Source organism: Oenanthe melanoleuca, chromosome 1A (genome assembly GCF_029582105.1).
Source record: "Oenanthe melanoleuca isolate GR-GAL-2019-014 chromosome 1A, OMel1.0, whole genome shotgun sequence".
In the NCBI taxonomy this organism is placed as follows: Eukaryota; Metazoa; Chordata; class Aves; order Passeriformes; family Muscicapidae; genus Oenanthe; species Oenanthe melanoleuca.
The window spans coordinates 17,316,541-17,336,175 of NC_079334.1; the positions used below are offsets into that span (position 1 = coordinate 17,316,541).

The following is a 19,635-nucleotide window of genomic DNA, read 5'->3' on the forward strand; positions in this document are numbered from 1 at the left end:
GCTTGTTTGAATGGTTGAATGGTGAACACAGACATTTGCCCTTGCAGTCTGGGGCAGGTACATAGAAGAGGTGGTCTGGAACCGTGATGGGAGAAGGAGGAGGCTGTGGCCTGGGGTTTGCTGGTGCATTCTGTTCTTCTTCACCCATGTGAGTTGCCCAGAGCAGCTACCACAGACCCTTCAAGGTATCATTTGTGCCATGTCCTTACTGGCTCTTACATCTCTGGCACAGCAGTGCCCATCCCTCAGCACTGAGGTGTGACTTCCAGCTGGGCATGAATCCTGCCTCACCAGTCCCTTCCTTAGTAGGATCTGCTGGTGCACTTCCAGCCATGCCTCACAGTACTAAGAAACCTTTCAGAAACAGCATCCGTATGGGATTCAAGGGTGTGGAGGGAGAGGGGGGAGGGTTGTGTAAACTGTCTCTAAATAAAGATTTGCTCCCACTGTCTGTGGTTAATATTGATTTAACATATTTTTGCTACAACTCAATTTAGTCTTCACTCTCATCCAGCTATGGGAGCTCTGGTTTGCAATTGCCTGTGTGATTAATCCTTTTGTGCATTTCTTTCATTGTGTGCATAGTGTCAACTCTCACCTAGCACATCACATGCTGAAAAAATCCAGAAACCTGCCTTGTTTTTATTTGCTCTGTTGCACATATATGTCAGTGTTTTGGGTTTTTTCCCCAATAAAATTATCCATGAAAACAATGCTTTAGTGTTAAACTCATATCCCTCCTTCCTTCCCCTTCTCCCACACCCTTCCATCCTTCCTAAACCTGTTAAAGGTATATATAATCATTTAGCTTTCCTGGCTTACTGCCCTATTTTTTACATGAACACAAGGCACAACAGCACCTGTGAGCTTTATAAAGGTCTCATTCATCTGATGGCTAGTGCAGCACTCGGCATGGAGAGCAGGAATACAAGCAAACAGAGCAGGAGGAAATACTGAAGGTGTGCTGCTGGGAGAAACTATGAGGAACACAGGAGGTAGGGTGAGGGGTTTTTTGAGCTGAGGCCTTCTTTGTGTACTTTATACTGACTGATGAAGGTGAGTGCTCAGCCCAGGCACCACCCTCAAGTCTGCCATGTACATGCATGTTTGTGTACGTATTGTATCATTGCTCCCTCTTGTCCTGTCAGCTCTGACTTCTGTTCTGTGCCTGTTGGGCAGGGACTGTCCTCTTGCTGCCTCTTGTGCTTGAGGGAGGTGGCAGTGGGACTCGGTGTTTGACTTCATGTGCAGTCTCGCTGGTGCATCAGCAGTCAAACAGGACAGTAATATTTGCTGTGTATTCCTCTTCCTTATTTTTGGTAAATAAATAGGGGATCATATGGGCAGGAAAAACAGTTTGTGGAAACTTTCTATTCCTGTTAGTATGCACATCTTGCACAGGTTTATCTTGAAGTTTGATATTCTTTATGCTGAATTATTATTATAGTTGCATGGTTTTGTTAGTAATTTTGAAAAAAGTTCTTGTGATTTTTTTTGTCTGTCCCTTTAAAGGAGCCAAAGTGGTGTAAAATAATCTAGGTATGAAGGTGCCCGTACTATCTTGTCTGTAATGAATTTAATCAGTGAAAATTTTATGTGAAGGACAAGGCTTACTGAAATTAAATGCTCAACACTCCTCCTGCATTCTGTTCTGCTCTGTTTACATGCAGGTGACCCTTATTTTAAGATCAGTGAGATTCCCTTGCTTGCAAAGAATATGATTAATTAACTGAGGGGCAGTAATGCTGTAATCAGTAACCAGTGCAGTGTTAACAGTCCAGATGAATCAGCCTGGTTGTTCATCCACAAATACAGCATCATGGGCATTTCTCCTTCTACAAAGGGAGGCTGTGCTGGTGCTCTTGGGCACAGAGTCCATTTCTGGAAGGGGCAGTGAGAGCTTGTGGTAATTCAATGCCCAAGGCAGACACTGGTTTTGTTAATGGCAAGCTGGGCCTGAGTCTGAAGCTCTGCAGAATGTTTCACTCCTCTAGTGTGAGTTCAAACTTTGATGGAGGAGTACTTTAATTTGAGGTGAAGTGATTAAAAGAACTCTGGATTTTTCTTTTCCTCTGCCAGAAGAGAAGGCACCATCTGGCCAGAGTAAGATGTCTCCCATCTTTTCATATCAGTGCTCCTATCATGCTCTTGGAGAAATAAACTGTGTATGATTCTGTACTACAAGATGGTGATGTGCAGGGAGTATGAAGATGTGTGGTCCTTGATGAATACAGTTCTGCTGTCAGGGCTTTGAGTGCTCTGTTCTCTTAACAGACCTCCCCTTGGTCCTGGGTACAGTGGGTTTGCAATGAGCAGTGGCACACAGCTTTGCCAGAGCAGGGTGAGTGGTCAATTTGGCATAGAGGTAGTCCTGTACCAGTATGGATTTTGTCCTACAGTCATACTTCTGCCATGGGTGTATGCAGTACAATAGGAAAACAATGTAGGTTGCCTCCCTTCCACCCAGGGTCAGGCCAGTTGTAGTTCTGGGTTAGATCCTCTACAGAAAAGGGGAGACTGCTCAGCACAGAGAGTTAGATAATATGAGGTTGTAGAGTTTTTTTTGAGAAACTGTAATTTTTTTTTCCTTTTAAAAACATATCTGGTAATATTTTTTTTCCACAGAAGTCAGTGGAGCTCTGTTGCTATAAAATGATATTAAGAAAGATCATACTTGAACTCTGACTTCTGGTGTTAGTGGGATTTTCCAGGTCTTTCTTAAGATTGTGTTCCTGTTGGTATGTCAGTAAAAGATGAGCATTTAGAATCTGATATAGTTTAAGAAGCCTTGAAGGTATTTTCCACTGGATAAGGTCTGTTTTTGAGAACATAATGTGTTTATCACAGGTTATCAGATCACATCCCTTATAACTTTCTCAAAAAAGGTCATATTCTTAGAATAAAAAAGAATTGAAGAAAACCATTTGAGTGTTTCTTGTTATAATGCCTCTTAACCTATCTGTTGAAGAATTTTTTTTCCTTATAATATATATTTGCATAGTGCCTAAGAGCTGAAGTGCATTTTCCTGGTGTTATGGCTTGCAGAAAAAGCTCAGCACACCTTCTACAAAGGCTTAATACATGACTTAAGCACTACTTAGAGTTTAATGTAAGCCCTGTTTTGATGGGCTGAAGTGGGATACCTGCTGACTCTTTGCACAGGGATTAATTTCACCTCTGAGGTTGGACTCTCAATTGATGTTAATAAGGGGATGGCTTACAGGGAAAGCAGGCAGCATGAGGACAAGTGTGGAGGCCCTTCCTTCAGCTGGAAATGGTAATAAGTGTGGAAGGCTAAATTTGACATGGCTTTTTTATAGCTTGTGAAATATAGGGATGGGTATGGTTGTGAAAATATAAATGAAGGCATGTTTTCTGCTTTCCACTGCTTCAAATGCAGCAATAAACAGCAGTAAGAAAGTCAAAGGTATGGATGAGAAAGAGAGTGTCAGGGTAAGTCTGGGAATCTCCTGGGATGCCGAGCCCAATCTCCAGTGACTGCGGGCACCTAAATCTTTCCATAAACTCATAAAACTTTAAGGCTTCATCTTATTAGGTGAATTTGGCTCCTCTATACAAATAAGCTCAGTTAACATATCCTGTCTTCATGCCTCAAATGTCATTAATTTGAGGCAATTTATTTAGACCAGTAAGAGATGTGGTTAGGAAAGAAGTAAAATGGCCAAAATATTCAGCATAGTGGGTGGATTTTGTGAAAACTTTTGCAGAGTTGTAGATTTCTTTCTCATATCTATGGAAACAGGAAAAAAAAAAAAGATGGGAAGACTGATGCCTTTGGTAGAAAAGAGACAAGACACAAAAAGAGAGTGAGTGAAAGATGTAGGAAAGTGTTGTGTGATTTTTCAGTCCATAAAAACAAAGATGAGAAGACTTAAATTTTTAATTCTGTTTGCAGAATATAAATACCATGTTGAAGAGGAGGGGGTTTTTAATTCACTGATTATAGCTGGAAATTCAGGCACAGTCTCCTGAAAGCTGAGCACTGAGCAGAAGCCAGCACTGTGGAGCAGTGATGTGATATGTGACAGCCAGCAGATGCAGGAAGCAAACATCTGTTGTATTGCCCAGCACCCATGAGCAGCTCCATGCCTGAAGAACAGGGCAGGGTGTGCATGTATATGGTAAGACTTTGAAATGTCACTGCCACTCGGGAAGGGAATGTATCTGAGATTTCTATGCCACCTCCATAGACTGGTACCAAAGTGGGGAGCATGCACTCTAAAGATGTGCAAAATAATCCATGAGAGTGCACAAAGAAAATACTTTTGTACCACTAATTTGAAAAAAAAATTGCATCTTTATCTCACCCTTTTTTAATTTCCATGTTTGCATATGCTTTATAATGCACATAATTTGTTAATAATGTACTACATTTATGTGTGTATATATATAATGTGTATAATTTATAAATACGTACATACCATATGTCAGGGGGATGTGGTCAGAAATGTTCTACTGAGAAACAGGAGAAGTAACTAATTGATAAGATACAGTATGACAAGTTGGACAGTGTAGGTGTAGAAGAAGGGATTACAAGCAACCTCACCCCTGGTAAGTCACAGTTGTACTAAAGAAGAGGAACAGCCTTGCCCTTAATGGGTGAAAGCTGTAGCTAATAAAGATAAGTATGGTAAAAGGAGTGGGTTGTCTGGTTAGGAGGATCTTGGAGGAAGAAGATCTTGAGGAGGTAGAGGAATCCTGAGGAAGAAGGAATGATCCAGAGAAGGAATGATCCAGAGAGCTGCTGCAGTAAAGAGCTGCTGTGAGGTCAGTCTGGATCTGATGGAGTCAGAGCCTGCTGTTGGAGCCTGCAGTCACAGCTGAGCTAGGTGAAAGCCTGGGTCAGTCTGCAAACCAATACTTGCAGTTAAAGTTCAGCAGGAAGCAGCCAGCAGTCAGAGTCTTTAGTTGGACCCTACAGTAAGAGCTTTCTGTAGTCAGAGTCAGGATGGCAAAGCTGTAAAGAAGAATAAACCAAGACCCTTTTCATGTTGTTGAATGAGAGTCTGTGTCTTGACTCATTTCTACCACTAATGAGAGGTCTGCTGTGACAGGACAATGCATTTTTAATGGAGATCTACAGTATGTGTACAGTATTATGTCTCTGAAAGTCTTGCATAGGGATATTTATCTATCAGAGATAGGCCACAGCTAAAGGGGCTTCTTCAAATTGTTCTGGGATATGGCTGAGCACAACAGTGAAACTGGAGTCCGTTTCTAGTTTTGGTTAAAGCATTTATAAAGTAGGAGGTATTGGGAACACAATGATCAGTGTTGTCACAGTGAATTTAAGAACTGGGTTAAATTACTTACTTGTTAATTAATAAGTCATATTTGTGTTGCCCAAATTATTCAAATGCTTCACCCTCAGTCACTCTACTGCCTCTATACCAAGGGCAATATCCTTGTATTGCCTTTATGATGCTAAAGCTTATTGCTGCTTTCCAGAAATCAGATTTTGTCAGCCCTTCTAATGCTGTGCAATACTTTTTTATTCTAGCAGTACAGCCAGTTAACACAACCACATCAAATGAGATTACGTGCAGAGTGGGTCTGATCCAAACCTTGCTGAGGTTAGGGGAGGAACTCCTGTGGCCTTCAGCACATTTGCTGTAAAGCCCAGGATAACGAGCTTTTTGGAATAGGATGGCTGAGTGAGTCCCTATCCCTTTTCAATAGGTTTGATTGAGCTGTGCTAACAATTCTTCCCCAACTGGGAAAAAACAGATAACAGCATGTTTGCATACGTGCCTGTGCTCCCCTCCTCCCTGCGCGCACATGTATTTAGCGCAGAGGCAGACGCGTGGTTGTGTCAACTCACTGACATGAAGCAGCATATCTCTGATAAAACTGGGACTCTGTTTGATGTAGTTGCAGTCAGATGTGCTTGATTTGAATAAGAGATTTTTTTTTAAATCTATTTTAATGCAGATTTTTAAAGCCCATAAGGTAAAGAGTCAATAAGACAGCTATTAAGACTTCAATCTTTCTGATACTCAGAGTAGGAGAGAGAGATGGATGAGATCTGGCTGTTGTAGATTTAGTCAGCTTTCCATGCTTCAGTTCAGTTAGCACTGGTTTTATATGCTGAGTTTTGTGTTTGAAAAGTTCCAGATTTTTGCAAATGTGAGATTCAACTACATCGAAGACTTTTTAAGTGTGCTGAGATGTGCATCCTTCCTCCATTTCCATCTTTGTATTTCTCTCATAATGTTTGTTTTTTGAGATAATTGCACAATAACTTTCAGTAACCATGTGATAGAATGGCTGTTCATGACTGTCCTCATGTTTCTCTGTATTGATCTCAGCAGGCTTGAATAATGAGCTTCAATTTCTCTCTTCAGTGCAGGCCATGGAAACACTGTGTCCAATAATTTGAAAGAAAAAATATAGAAAACACTTGATTATATATTTTAGAAATAAATTTTCCTTTTTTTTCCATGTATGGTCCTGCCATAAATGACAGACACTAAGTCTTTTGTTTATTTTGCTTGCCTCTTTCAGGGTATGATCGTAGTTATACTCACTGGGAATTGCTTGTGTACAAACACAGGATGCTATTGAATGTATGAAGTGTGCCTAACATTCACATATTGATGAATACTACATGTTCAGACTCACTAATTACACATGACAGTGCAGATAATTAGGGGTTCGTGTAGGCACGCACTTGGTACAAACCGTTGTGAGTTTCAGCTGTGTGAAAATTGTGTCTCTACTCTTCAAATTACAGCTTTTGAGGGCTGAAAAAATTTTATACACAGAGCAGGTAGGCCAAACCCAGCAGTTCACTTGCTGCCTTGCAGACACAGCAGACAGGCAGCAGTCTGCTTCCTGCTGACTCGGCGTTTCTCAGGGGTGACCTACAGGCCTGTGTGTTGGTAGGATGCTCTCTCAAAGCCCTGTCCCCCTTTCTCAGATGCAGACAAATCCCTCATTGTTCATCTCATGCTTCCTCTCTTGTATTTTCCCATCCTTCTATACGTTCTTATTTCTTCCTTGTGTTACTAGTACAACAGTCAGCGGTTTCATCTGGGTGTTTCTGTCAAGTCTTCTGGCCAATGTGATCAAAATTACTTCTTCTGCTACCTTCAGGAACCTGTATTTGGACACATACATGTACCTAACATGATGATTTCTTTCTTTCTTTAAAAAAGTTGTGTGCCTGCCACTTCCTTTTGTTTCTTAGGAATTTCTGTTCAATATCTGATTACAAGAGAGCCTATTTATTTGGATAGCTGAGTGTTGATTTAGGTGCTTTGTCTTTTGACACCCGAGTTTTAAAAATATGGCTGCAGGCAGCAATGCAAACTATATAATCTTTCTCCTTTATAATGAGAGAAACACTGAAATACGTTTCTAATAAATGGGGATAATGGGATGCGGAATATGCAGCCTCTGGGTTATTTCTTGTTGTTTTTTAATTAAATCCAGAAAAGTTTGTTTTGCCCAAGATATTTGTAAGCTGAGAATTGTGGTGTATCATTTGTGTGCAGAACTGCTGATTGCTGCCTGAACAGAAACGAGACCACATCCAATGCATGGATAAGCTGGGACAGCTAATATGGATGCTGTAATTACTGCATACCTGGGGTTCCTTGGCTTCCTGAGCTGCCATGTCATCTTCCATAAGTACTAAATTATCTTTATAAGCAAAGAAAAGCTGCCACACACTTGCAGCATTTGAGAGATGCAGCCAATTTTATCACCAGCCACAACTTGCTAATGGAACATAAGAACCACAGTAGCCTCGGATGACTGGTCTGAGGATGTTTCATGGGGCCTCTGAGTCATACCCCATCCATTTGTTGTAATGTTTCACCAACCAGGTGCAGGCAAGTCCCAGATGCCCTTTGACCAACATGCCCACAGCTATAACTGTAAAAAACTTTCTTTTGTAAGCTGAGTCACAAACAATTCAAATAAGTCAGTCCCCAGATTTTGTCCTGTTGCCATATACTGCCATCAAACTCTTTTCCTTTTTTTGTGCTCAGATGCTGGTTTCTAACATCACAGGTCAGTCTTTTACTGGTGTGCTCCGTAGCAAGAAAAGCTATGATTGGCTGGGTGCATTTGAAAGCCTGTGCCAGCGCTCAAGCAGAAGTAAACCTGCAAAAAAAGGGCTGTGCTCTGCCATAAAATGCAGTTCTGTTCAAACAGACTTGCTTCAGAATCAAAAAGCAACTCTTCTTCTGCCTTTGACCTGTCAGGATAGAAGAGTAATAACTGAACTTTAATTTTCAGGAGGTTTAAGCCCACAGATGGCCTGGCCATAGTAACAAGTCTCAGGTGCAATATATTCTGCTAATGGAATAATTAATCCTGCTTGCCTCTGTCTCCTGGAGTAGTAAACTAATGCAGGCATTGCTGCTTAAGAAAATGTGGTTTCTTCTGGATGCTCATGTTTTGAAGGTGGGACTAAGCCTTCTGAGATCTAGTATTATGAGCAGGTTAGACAAATGAGGTGTTTCTCAGTTTATTTTGGAGAGGAAAGTTTGTTAGAGATTCACTATATCAGTGTGTGTTTTAGAAAGTGTGCTGTATACTGGAGAGTGTTTGGGTGTCTGACTTTGAAATTGTAGGTTTTTGCTACTTTTTTTCCTCCTTCCTTAAAAGGTGCTTTAGGTTGCTGGCTGTTAGTGCAAGTTGGAAATGATTCTTTACAGCTGTTCATACATCCACAGATGCTCATTCCCCTGTATATCTAGAGTGTTGTACGGTATCCTCTGATGATATGCTGGATTTGTAAACATCAAAATGGCGATTACATTGTGATCTGACATCTCAGGGACTGTGCCCTTTAATAATAATATTTCCCTGTGAGCATGAAGAAATTGCTTTTGTATTTTCCCCCTTCAAACAATTGCTATTTTGAGTTGTTTCCTGGTTGTTCTTCTTTAATTGAGAATTATTTTTGATTTAATAAATATTTCTATACAGAAAAGCCTAAACGTGTCTGGAACTGCTTGGTTAATTGTTAGCTGGCTTGGTGTCTTTGCTTGGGCCTCTATTCAAAGAGGCAAAGTATTTGTCTTTTCAGATAAGCTGTGGGCAATTTCTGTCCAAAGTCTTTTTGTAGCTGCCTTTAGCTGTGTGTATTGCTATGGAAGGGGCCAGTGCCATGACTTTGTCACTGATTTGTAGTGGTAGCACAAACCCCTCCCCGATGGGAGAGTAGGAAAATTGTCCCTCTTCCATCAATAGCAAACAACAATAAGAGCAATAATTAATCACTTGTTTATTTCTAGACCAGAATGAGCTATGCTTCCATCTAGTTTGTCTTCCTGTTTTTAAAGGCTCTATTTTCCATTAGACTTTGTAGAGGGAAGTGCTGTGTGGTATGGGATTTACGTTGGTTGTACTTTTTTTTGCTTGTTTGTTTAAGAAATAAAGAGGATTCTTCTAGAAGCTGAAAGCTGCAGCGAGTCCATTGGCTTTCCTGGTAGACTGTTTTATCTTTACTTTATGTGCCCTCAGCCCCAAGAATCTGAATTCAGGATTTCATTTCTGAAATGTATATACCCAACTCTGTGAATATTTTGGCTTTGTCCTGGAAGATGGGGAGCTGCTTGCTGTCAGAGCTCATTCCAGTGTAAGTATTTGTAGGCATGAGTCAAGGCACTTCTCTCAACTTTCTGTTCAAAAGCTTGTCTTATTTTCTCTTCCCCATCCTTAAATCTCTTTCAAAATGTCCTTTGAGTTCCACCCACTAGTCCCATGTCTTTCCTGAGCAGTACTTTGTGTAGCAGTAGAGGAGTTGTTTCATCAATGATCTAAGTCTTGTTTCCTCACTTGCACCTGGTGTCCCCTTTTTGAAAGGAGGTTGTGGTGGGGCGGGGGGCAGTCTGTTCTCTCAAGGAACAAGAGATAGAACAGGAAGAAATGGCCTCAGGGAGGTATTAGGAATAGCTTCTTCATCAAAAGGATTGTCAAGCCCTGGAACTGGCTGCCCAGGGAAGAGGAAGAGTCACCATCCCTGGAGGAATTTAAGGCATAGACATGGTACTTAGGGATATCGTTGGGGGTGGAATTGGTGGTGGCGTGTTGGATAGTTTGCTGGTTTAGTAGTTGCATCAGCTTGAGCAGGGATCAGATGAATATAGAGAAAGCAGCAAGAGGGAATATGTGGAGGTGGGTGGTAAGGGAGAAGTTGCAATTTTTTTAAGCAGCAGTCAGCTCTCAGATTGTCTCAGCTGCCTCTTGAAGTCCTGCTGTAATAGATGACCTGCTGCCTGAATTGTACCCTTAGAAATGCCATGGCCAGGGTGGATTGGTCACTCTTCAGGTGAGTGGGACCATTCTGGTGGTGTTCGATGACCAACAGCTATCTCTCACATAGCAGCTGCTGGGACAGATTTGTGACAATCAAGTCCCATGGCCATACCAATGGCCATGGCTCTATGGCAGCAGTATGCTGCAGAGGCTGTGAACATATTTCTTAGCACAGAAAATCTAGGGTCACACTTAGGTAGCTGTAAGTCATGATTCCTTTTATTTGTAAGTAAGAAACTGTCTGTAAATCCTCCTTGTAAGAGTCCTGTGGATCAATACCCAATGATTAGGGGTCACATTTTGTGGTCAAGCATTGAGCCAACTTTTAGCTTGTCTAGGCTGGTGTCACGTTAGTTCTCTGTAGTGTGTAAAATGTCTTTCAGGCAAGATGTTATGTGCCCTAGTGTTTCTAGCACATTGGACTGGCCAAGCAGATGCTGTTGGGAGAGTTGTATTTATCATCCATACTCATACACCTGCCAAGAAAACTAACCCGAAACCCACACCCCAACCCAAAACAAAAGGCTAATTTGAAATATGGAAAGGCATTTAATTACCTTCTCATTTAATTCTTCTCAGCCTTCTTGTTAATGGCATTCTAAAGTTCCATTACTTCACGTAAGGATGATGTCAGGCTTGTGATTACCTCTGTTCTCCTCTTGCCCCTTTAGATTTTGGCATTATATTGGTCAGCTTCCAAATGCTGAGTTGTGCTAGTGTTAAAGATCAGTATTGTTGGTGAAGAGCACCTTAGCCATTTTGCTAAGTGTATGTTATGTGATGCTACTTAATTTTGAAAATGTTCGTCTTCAGCAGGATGCGGTTTTGTTTTTTCTTCAGTTATGAGTTGTAACTTTTCTATTGTATAAGTGCAAGAAATGTTTTTTGGAAGTTTTGTCTAAATAGTGATGCCTCTAGATGCAAAAGAGAAATCAATCAATCATCAATCTAAAACAATTCATTAAGTCATCCACCCAATTCCTTCCTCACGTAACTTCCATTTTCTCCCTTTCACTTCTGAGAATCTTCTTTGTTTGTTTTTCTGTTTGTTTTTTTTTCTCAAGGACAGGGAAATTACAGCAGTAGGGAGCCTTTACTCCAGCTTGCTGATCCCTAGGCTAATGTGTAGTCATGGATAAATTCTGGTCCTTTGCATGGATTGGAAATACCAGGAATTGAGAAGGATTAGATTTTCCAGTGGGCAGCCCAAATAATAGAATAGAACAAAACTAACTGGAACTGGTGGGACCATGCATGGAAGATCTTCAGCCTTGCATGTTAATCTTTCCTTGATTTCCTTTCCATTGTTCAGTAGGGGAGCTTTCCAAGGAGGAGGAAATCAGTCCATTCTGGAGGGGGATAGTGTGAAAGATGCATAGCAGAATATCATCCACGCCTCTGCAGCAGATGCATCTGTGAGATTAATGTTCAAGATGGATGTTCAGAGTGAAAAACCCATCAGTGGTGTATAGTAACCCTTGTGGAAAATGACCAGTGTCCAAAACATAAAGAATGGTTAAGTGTTAATTTTGCTGTGTGGGAAAATGAACAGATTTAGAGTGTATATATGCACATAACTGTAAATATATGGATATATAAATAAATATAGAAGCATGGTTTCCTAAGGGATTCAAAAGTATCTCAGCTCAAATTAACTATTCCTAGTGTAGTGTCAAAGTAAATAAAGCAGCCACTGCTCAGTGTGCCAGTATGGAAGTGCACCACGTTATGTTGGCCTTTTCATTGCAACCCCAGTTTTCACATATCACTTGGGGCAGACATTAAAAGTAAAGATTATCTTCAGAGCTCTGGTAGTGGCCATGGAGGGTCACCTTTTTCCAGGTTGCACATGGTGTATTAGACCTGTGCACCACTGTGCTTTACATGGTTTGGGCAGATTTTGCTAATGCTTTCCTGAGTGGTTTTTTTTTTCATATTCTTCCAATTCAAAGTTTTCTATCCATTGTTTTTTAATTTTTTTTTTTTTTTTTGCCATCATTGGATCTTCCTCTCAAGCCTCTCTTATAGGAGGCACCAGACTTCAAGTCCTCAGAGATAAGTAAAAGTATTTTTCTTTGGGCATCCAACTTCATGTCTTACAGTTAGCTCCTTGGAGTCAAAGTAAAGCTGGAAATAATGATGCAGATCTGTAATGAGCCTTAAAAAAATATTGTTTTAGTTAGGACAAGAAATACACAAATTCAGCTGCAGTAATTAATGCATTTCATAATATCAGTCTTTTCCTCATATCTTGCTCAAGGTGGTGTTGAGGTCTTGTGTCCCCTCTCCAGTAGGGAGGTGACTTCTCGGAGACTTCATCTTCCTACGAGGCCCTTTCCTTTCTCTCAATGAGCCTCTTTTTTCCTGCCAGGATTTCTGTCATTTGTATCACATCTTGCTCTCGTTCTCTTCATCTCTCAATCCTAGTTCTGTTGTCAGCCCTTTTATTTTTATAAAATTTCTAATATCTTTTAAAACCCATGTATATCTTCATCTAATGTCTTTGTTCTGCCTAGGAAAAGATCACTGTTCTGCACCCAGGTGCTTGCAGATAGAGTGAAGAAAACTGGCTTCTCTGGGCTCCAGCTCTCCTCTTGGCTCCCTTTGAAGGTGAACTGCTCATGCTAATGACTCACTATTGTTACTTCCCTGTGGAATTTTAGTTCATTGTGAAAGTTAAAAAGTGATCGAATGACAGCGCACAGGACTTCCCCCCACTTTAGGGGACCTGGTGCTGATGATTTATTTATAATTTTTGTTTCAGCAGGAGCTATGAACCCCTGTCAAAGATCAGGGCTCTGCTGTGCACATGAAGGGTGTGCAGTGTAATGGAAAGATGGTCTCTGTCTCGGCGAATTTGCAGTTGAGGCGTTGAAGCGTTTTGCTTTCATGTGCCAGGAGCGTTTGAGGCTGTTGAACTGGAGGAGAGAGGGTGAGCTGGGACAGGGGTGCAGTAGAAGGTCCTTTGAGAGATGCTGGGAAGGGGGCCTTTAATGGATTAGTACGCTACATTACTCGTGCAGCGGTATGTCAGATGTTAAAAACCCCAGAGTCAAAGGGACAGGCGACAGTAATAGACTTTCCATTGTTAGCAGGGAGCAGTGATTACAAATTGCATCCAGGAGCCTGCCAGATAAACAGGTTGAGAGAGAACATGACCAGAGCAAAGACTCTTCATTAAAATTAGTTCTTCCTGTCATGTGCACAACTGCTTCACAGAGAGTGGGACTGTGGCTGTCTGGATTATGGAAGATCCAGACAAGTGGGCTGCAGAGTAAGCTGTCATGTGCTCTGATACTGAGTAATGCAAATCAACTCTGTTCCAGGAAAGCCAATTCCATGTCAGCCTCTACATGAAAATTATCTGACTTGAACAAGGGTTTCTCTATGAAGTTAAGGGAATTATTCCTAAGGATTAGAATTTGTCTCTGTCATGGAGAAATGGCCAGAATGGACTTCAAAGTGCAGCTAAAAGATGAGATAATGTGAAACAAACACTTTTTTAAAATAGCCAACAGCCCAGAGAGACGAGCAAGTCAGCTTAAAAAGTATACTTCTCTCTGAACCATCCAACCTGCTGTTTTACAAGTAATGCATGGCATTACTGCATTTTTCAGTGATTAAAGATGGAAAACACCTCTCAGTCCATTCTTCTCTGGGTTTGACATTTCATTTATACCCAGGGTTGCTATTCCTGTGTGTAGTCAGTTGCTCAGTATCCTTAGGCTTGAATGGGTGATTCAGAGCTCCAGGAAACCCCAATTGCCTTTGTTTTGCTTTTAATCTAGATGGCACTTGGGAGTAACACTTGAGCCTGCTTTTTTTAGGCAGTTTTTCAAGTTCAGAGGATCTCCTTGAAGTTTGCTTCCTGCAATCCTTTCATCCAGTCTGTTTGAAATTCTGCTTTTCCTTTGGCTTTGTTTGGCATCTATTCAACTATCTTCTGTTTTGTAGGAACGATTTTCTGCCTTTATAAGTGGCCCATGATAGCTTACTCAGGCTGGTAATGGTGGAAGACTGCTCAAGCTCACTGAAAGGTGACTGAAAGAATTTCACCACTCCTCCTGACTCATGCTTGCAGTTGCTAAAGGGAATTCTCTTTGTCCTGGGGTAGGGAATATACTATGCATATTCCTTGCTCTCTCTACTGTGTCTCTTTATAAGATGAACTCACATTATGGAAAGGACTGAATTACTCGTCTTTTCTGTGAGCTCAACTCTTGTCAGTCCACAAGTACTCAAGAAGTCATGAATAAAGGAAAAAAGGAGGCTGAGTTTATTTTTTGTATTGCCACATGGCTTTGAACCCCACTTCTGTACTTCCTCTCACTGTTCATGTGTGCATGAGCCCTGAGGTTGGAAGGATTTTCTCTTCTTCCCTTCAGAAATTAATGATGTTTCTCCCTAGTGACTCCAGTTCTGTGCTTTGCTTTTCATGAAAGGAGTTCCAGACACCCTTTACTTTAATTCTAGTGGTATTAAATCATGCAGCAAAGCAGAGCTCTGGACTTGCACTATTTAGATGCATGCATGGTAGCTACTCGTGTTCAATTCTGAGGCTTTGCAGTCAGCCCCAGTTCTAATTTGTGACGTAGCAGATTGTCATTTGTTCCTTGAAGCAGTCTCACCTCCAGTGAGTCTTTGTGTGCTGCTTTATGTGCCTGGCTCAGCCACCTGCCAGGACATGGGATCACTCCTCCAGAGGTGCTTGTGCTTCCTCTGTACCCTAAAGATTTGAAAACTAAAAATTTCTGTGTGAAGTACAATTTAATAGTTTGTGGAATTGGGTGGGTTTTTTTTGTTGTTGTCATTGTACAGAAAGATGAGAGAAATGGGGGAATGAAAAACTGAGCAAGAAATATAAAGATCTTACCTCCTCATGGTGTCACACTACTGCTGGTATTTAAGTCATGGGGAGCAGGCAGTATCTCCATTACTGATTTCAAGTTTATCATACTCTGTCTGGTATGTACAGACATTATAGCATCTTTCCTGTAATTAAGGGTCCGACAACATTGTCATTGTCACCCCTGTACTATAATGGACTAGACCTTGTATAAAATAACTAGCTATGAGCTGAAATTTTATGTGTGCTCTCAGACTGAGAGCCAGCACTTCCTTTATTTTAAGTCTGGTTTAATTATAGGTGGGTCTGCAAGCACCACAAATTAAAGTTGTGTGGTGCTCTCATTATACAACTCTATTTTAAATTGTGCCTTGCTTTATCAAACTCTAAGCAGCTAGGATTGAAATTTTCTGGAGCTGCTGTCTGTATTAAGTGGAATTATTGAAAAATTTCAGTTAAAATGAGCTCCATAATTTCTGAGATAAAACCAAACATTTTTCTTTAGCATTTATTTTGGGAGTCTCTTGGGGGTTGAGGTTTTTTCATTATTTTATTATTCTTAAGAAGTGATATTCTGATTTTTATATTAGCTTTAAAGCAGGGTTTCAATATTTGCTAAGAGGAGGTGGGCTTTTGTCAGTGGATATAGCATTTTCCTTTCTCATGTGAATTTGGGCAAATTGTAAGTCTTTGAAAAATTAATTGGCACATGTGGAATCTCTTCTGTTTATGTATAATTTTAAGCTAATGTTTCTGATTCTGACTTTGTTAAACATAGTTCCAACCCTCTGTGTGTGTGGAGGGCTGACCAGGCAGCTGGTCCCTGAGAGCTTTGGGTTGTTCTGAGTGCAGGGACTGAGAGAAGCCTGTCTCTAATGGGATTGTGTTGGGGTGTCATAGCTGCAAGTGGGGAACCTGTGCAGACAGTCCAATAGGAATTGAGGCTAGGCAAAGAGAAACTGGGATAAAGTGTTGCATGAAAGAGGGTGAATGGTTGATACAAGCCAGTGTGGGACTGTGTTGGGAAGGGATCACTTGGAGAGCTCATGATGGGAGGTGATGCACAGTCTGGGTGAAGGTGGCAGTGCAGTCAGCTCCAGTGAGAAGCCAAGGCTGGTGACAGGTCCATGGATGAGGAAGAACGGGTTGGTGATACTGCCAGAGGAGTAGATGAGGGCTTGCTGGTAAGATGTAGCACCCAGAAAGAGGCCTATCATCTTGGTTTAGGAACTCTTAAGTTTTGCTGTTTTTTCTCTCTGAGGAAGTATTGAGAGACTCTGGAAAGCTATACCTCCCAGCTCCCTTGTGTAAAAGACAACCTGCCTCTTCTGTCAACTCTTCCATTAGCTCACTTGGCAAAGGTCTCTGCCATAGTCTAGGGTCTTTTGATGGCCCCTGTGGATGCAAAATGATGCAATGTGATGTATTTTTAATGATTTTTTTTTTTTTATGAGAACTTGCAAAGAAAATTGCATTAAAGACATGTTATTATGGTTGTGAAGTCAAGCCCACACAAGTTAGAAAATGCCAGAACAAAGTCAGGCTGTGGACCATTAATTCAGGCTCTCTGAACACTATGAAATGATCTGTGGTGCTCTGATCACATACGTCTCTGGTCAATATGACCTCTGCCACATTCAGTGCATGAGGTGGATGGTGGCTCCTTGGTGTTAACTTAAAAATAAATAAATAGAATTAGTTCATGGGCTGTGTAATCATGAGGTCTGAGCATTTATCCAGAACTGTCTCTAGGGAGGTGAGTTGTCTCTGCAGTCTGTCATCACAGCTTGTGTGATATTACAAGGGGGAAAGTGTCTGGAGCTTGCTCCTGTTGCAGTTATTGTGTTGAGATGGACATATCACCACCATTCCTTTACTAGCAAACTACATGCTTTCTTCTCTTAACAAACTTTCCTCATAGCTCTTACTCCTTTCATACACCTCTCTCAGGTAACTCTTGACTCCTTTTTTTATAGGCAGCTTCACATAGATTCTTTGTCTTGCAGGCAGTTCCACATAGCTCTGACTCCTTCTGTCACTCTGCATGACTGGCTAAACCCAAGCTGTCCCTTTCCCACCTGCCTAACCCTGACTGTCCCTCACACAAAATCTTCTCACTGTATCTGCCTCTTGCATGACTGCATGTCCCTTACCTCCTCACAGCACAGCCAGCAGACTCAGTCTTACACTCCAGCTCAAACGACAAGTGCCTGTAACTAGTGGCCAGCTAACCCACTCCTTTATATCCCCCAAACTGGTAGGCCAGACACAGATGTTTCCACTCCTTGGTAATCAGTACAACTGCAAGTCATTGGGAAAGGTTCCCTCCTGCACTGTCCTTTCAGCCTAGCTCTCCACATGCTCCAGTTACTTTGTCCCTGCTTTGGTACCTGCCATGTACATGCTGACAGGCTGGTCTCAAGAAAAGGGATAGGACTCTGTTCCCCACCTCACCTGCAGTTAATGGGGGTATGTCTGGCCCTAAAGCACTGAGAGACTTTGAGCCTCTTGAAGCAATTTTGTTTTTCCCAGGGCTTTCCTGGCAGGGTGTGACATCATGCAAACCTTGTGGCAACTGGTTTTTAATGACACAGTGGCTCTGCACGTGCTGTTGTGGAACATGGTACAAGAGCTGGACTCTAAAACCAGTTTCCTGACAGCAACAGACACTGGGCAAATTGTATGAAGACCATAACTACATGGAAAAAATATGAAAGGCAGCTGAGGCTCTAGAGGGAATGCAATGTGGCTTTGCCTGCACCCACACCATTACTTGATATGGTGCTAAACAACATTTTGGGATTTCAGCCACCATAGCACTGCAACCCCTTTCCAGCCCTATAAAATAATGGGCCAGTGGTCTAATAAGTGCTTTCTTTGTCAATGAAAATCCAGAATGATCAGGCTCCCAAGCAGACTTTTCTCCCTCAATTTAAATATGAAACTGCTTCCTGCATCTATACTACTCCTCCCTGTGCGTAGGAACAGCTGAGGTGCATACAAAAACGGATGCCATGTTTTCTGCAAATAAATTGCATCACTACGATATAACAAGAAGGCTGATAAGGTTGAAACTTCATGTCATTTTTGATTAATATGTCCATTTGCAAATTTGAGAGATACAACTAGTTGAGGAGAAAGGAGGGGAAAAAAGTGATGGAGTTTCACTATTGTTTCTGAATACTGTGTTTCTAGCAATGTACTTGCTTTTGCAGACTTCAGTCTTCCTGGCTGAAACAAGAACATCTATGGCCTTGAGGTGGTTTCTTCTGCATTTTCTTCTGCATGGCCCACAATATCTGTGTGAATAAACAGGCACTTGAGGAAACTAATCCTTAATAAAGATACAGTGCCAGTTGGTCCTAGGGAGTGAAAGGGTGGCTTGGTGTGCGGTTAAGGCAGCAGGGCTGGGACATGAGCTGAGCTTAGCAATAGCTCTGGCCCAGCTGTTCCTGCAGACATCATGGATGGCCTCACAGATGCACCAGACCTCAGACCTGCTGTGGACAGTCCTCCTGGTGAGGAGACTCCTTTTTCTGGTCATGTGGGATGGAGCTCCCACCTCCTTTCCCAAGGTTATATATTGCTATAATGAGCCAACAGCCTCTGCTGCTGTTGACCTCCATCATTTTGTTTAAAGGTATTGAGTCAACAAAGAAGGGCTGAAACTGTGGATTTATGACTCTTGTTCACTTGCTCTTTATTTGGGAAAAGTCACCGCCCAGTGTGAAGAGGTTGCACTCTGAGAGAGGTGATGAAATATTGTCATTGACCTGCTGTACAGACCATCTGTCTCTAGCAGGGCTACTCTGGAATATGGTGAAGAGTGTTGCTTTTTCTGTGTGGGCTTTTTCATTTAATTGGCCTTGATTCACTGCTAATTTTTCTAGAACTGAAATCAAAGCAACCCCCAAAACTTTAAATGCACTGTGACAATCTGAAGCCTTGTTATTACCTATGTCTTGAGACTATCAGTTCTCTTAAGAGACATGAAGGAAATTGTTTGACAGAACATGATGGATTAAAAGATGATTGTTAGCATATAGATGCAGCATAAATTTAATATTGGGCAGATAATCTTGCCTTTTCTGCACACTGTTCCTGACGTATTATCAAATATTTCAATGAAATAATGTCCTATGATTATTTAGGTTTTGCAGCTGGAAAACATCTGCCCCGTAGAGGCAGATGGTGCAAATGTGTGCAATGTCTTTATTTTTTCTTGTGCAATTATGTCAAAATTAAGGCTCTGTGAGTGCATGCAAGTGATTAAGGAGAGCAAGTGTTACATAGAAGTTCTCATTATCCCTGAAACTGTTATTACAGCCCTACAAATTCATGGCTAAAAAGTATAGATTTGTTGAGCTTGAAAATTAAATTGCAGTACTCAAATATCCTTATTCTAAACTGACTAAAGTGTCTCTTGAAGATTAATTTTGGTTCATTCTTAGAGGTATACTTGTGGATATTCCATATCTTTTTTTGGAAGTGTAGTA

The 19,635-nt window shown here is 41.4% G+C and overlaps 1 protein-coding gene across 5 annotated transcripts in view; it reads left to right on the forward strand.

Moving 5' to 3' along the window:
* TBXAS1 (thromboxane A synthase 1) overlaps window positions 1-19,635 on the forward strand; it is a 237,531-nt gene that overhangs the window by 38,908 nt on the left and 178,988 nt on the right. The window contains exon 1 of one of the 5 annotated variants that reach the window (XM_056512075.1): window positions 9,544-9,613. The exons of the other annotated variants lie outside the window; for them this stretch is intronic. Within the exon in view, the coding sequence (XP_056368050.1) occupies window positions 9,579-9,613 (35 nt within the window). The 5' untranslated portion in view covers window positions 9,544-9,578. Of the gene's footprint in view, window positions 1-9,543; window positions 9,614-19,635 lie in introns of those variants that run through there. 5 annotated transcript variants of the gene reach the window in all.